At 44.1% G+C, this 1,885-nt stretch overlaps 1 gene segment (V, D, J or C); it reads left to right on the top strand.

The window, feature by feature from the left end:
* Positions 1 to 813: 813 nt before the first annotated feature.
* On the top strand, positions 814 to 1,383 carry LOC113839078. The segment is given in 2 exon segments: positions 814 to 859; positions 965 to 1,383. Coding segments are annotated over 2 exon segments (465 nt in total).
* The last annotated feature ends 502 nt before the right edge of the window (positions 1,384 to 1,885 follow it).

Raw genomic sequence — 1,885 nt, forward strand, 5'->3', positions numbered from 1 at the left:
AACAGAACAGCAAAGGCAAAAGACTTTCTGGAGTCTGTGGACTCTAGGTTTTTCCTATCAGATATTCAATCCCCCGTCTATTCACCTCTTGGTGGCCTGACTCCTGAACTTCAGTTGCCACAGTCTGCTCCTCTGACAGGGCCACCTGCAGACACAGAAGTCAAATGCTGAGCTCTGCCTTGAAGTTGAGCTTCTCAGTCACTCCCTATTTCTAGGGTCAAATAAGTAATCATGCAGCAAAGGAAAACTGAATTAGACAATAACACATGAAATATACACAGTATCTGGAAAAGACTTTTACATGTGATTAGCTGAACACTGGAATTCAGGCATGTCACGTGACCTACATACAGAAAGGGAATTTCCAAGCTCAGGAAGCAGCTTTACACAAAGCTATAGCTATATTAGAAGTTTTATGTTCATCAGGGATGAGGTCAACACAATAGTGCTCACTTCATAAAAAATGAGCACTGCAAAGCAATGTCACTGCTCTTTTAATCCCAGAAGTGGAGAAGGGAGTTGAAATGAACATAAAAACGAGTCTTTATAGAAAAAGGGATAATAGGAGATGATTTGAAAATGATCTAATTTAATAATATTTCCCCAACATTAACTTCATTATCAGATTCCTCCAGCAAATTAACAAATAACACAGGAACTGCCATCTCCAGGCTCCACTTCTGAGCTTGCTATAAAGCAGGAAGACATGCAAATAGCCCCTCCCTCTGATCATGAAAAGCAGCCCAGCCCTGACCTTACAGCTCAGGCAGAGGAGCTCAGCTGTGGATCCCAAGACTTCACTCAGGGATCAGCATGGAGTTGGGGCTGAGCTGCATTTTCCTTGTTGCTCTTTTAAAAGGTAATTTATGCAGAACAGTAGATGCTGACTGTGTGAGTGGACATTAATCTGAGGGACAATGGACATGTGTGATGATTTCGTGATCAAGAATTTTTATGTTTGCAGGTGTTCAATGTGAGGTGCAGCTGGTGGAGTCTGGGGGTGGCTTGGTGAAGCCTGGAGGGTCCCTGAAACTCTCCTGTGCAGCCTCTGGATTCACCTTCAGTGACTACTGGATGCACTGGGTCTGCCAGGCTCCAGGGAAGGGGCTGGAGTGGGTTGGAGAAATTAAATATGATGGCAGTACCACAAACTATGCACCGTCCGTGAAGGGTCGGTTCACCATCTCCAGAGACAATGCCAAGAACACTCTGTACCTGCAAATGAACAGTGTGAAGTCTGAGGACACTGCCACTTATTACTGTACTACAAACACAGTGAGGGGATCTCAGTGTGAACTCAGACATAAGCCTCACTGTGAGGCCGCCAACGGCCACCAGGGGGAGTACAGCACACACAGGATACACCATCCCAAGAGAGCATAAAGACTTAACTGTGTACGTTCATCAGCAGCCTAGGTGCCTTTCATCCTACAGTTCCCAGAAAGTCTCTCTAAATATTTGTGCTGTGGGTGACTCAATACATCTCCTGTGTTTCTCTGTTATTTAAGCATAGGAGGCAGAGTCTCAGATGAAAAAAATGCAAAGTGACAGCACTGAGGGTAAAAACATCTCCATTGTATCACTGAAATCACAGCAGGAAATTCATGGGTGTTCCGTGTCTTTTTTCTCATATTCAAGTAGATCCTTGGACAGATTTCTTTATTAGAGTAGAACTTAAATTTAAGGGTAAATCAAGAGATAGTTGGAGCCCATATATAGGAGCATAAACCCTACCAAGGCTCAAACCTCCCCTCCTCTCCCTGACAATGGTGCACATCAGGTTCATACATGGGTTTTCTATCAGCTGGTCCTTCAGTAAAGTCAGTTCAGAGTCTGTGTGGAGATGGCATTTCAAGGATGGTTTATTGTCTTCTACAGGACGTGA

Source organism: Cricetulus griseus, chromosome 5 (genome assembly GCF_003668045.3).
Source record: "Cricetulus griseus strain 17A/GY chromosome 5, alternate assembly CriGri-PICRH-1.0, whole genome shotgun sequence".
Lineage (NCBI taxonomy): Eukaryota > Metazoa > Chordata > Mammalia > Rodentia > Cricetidae > Cricetulus > Cricetulus griseus.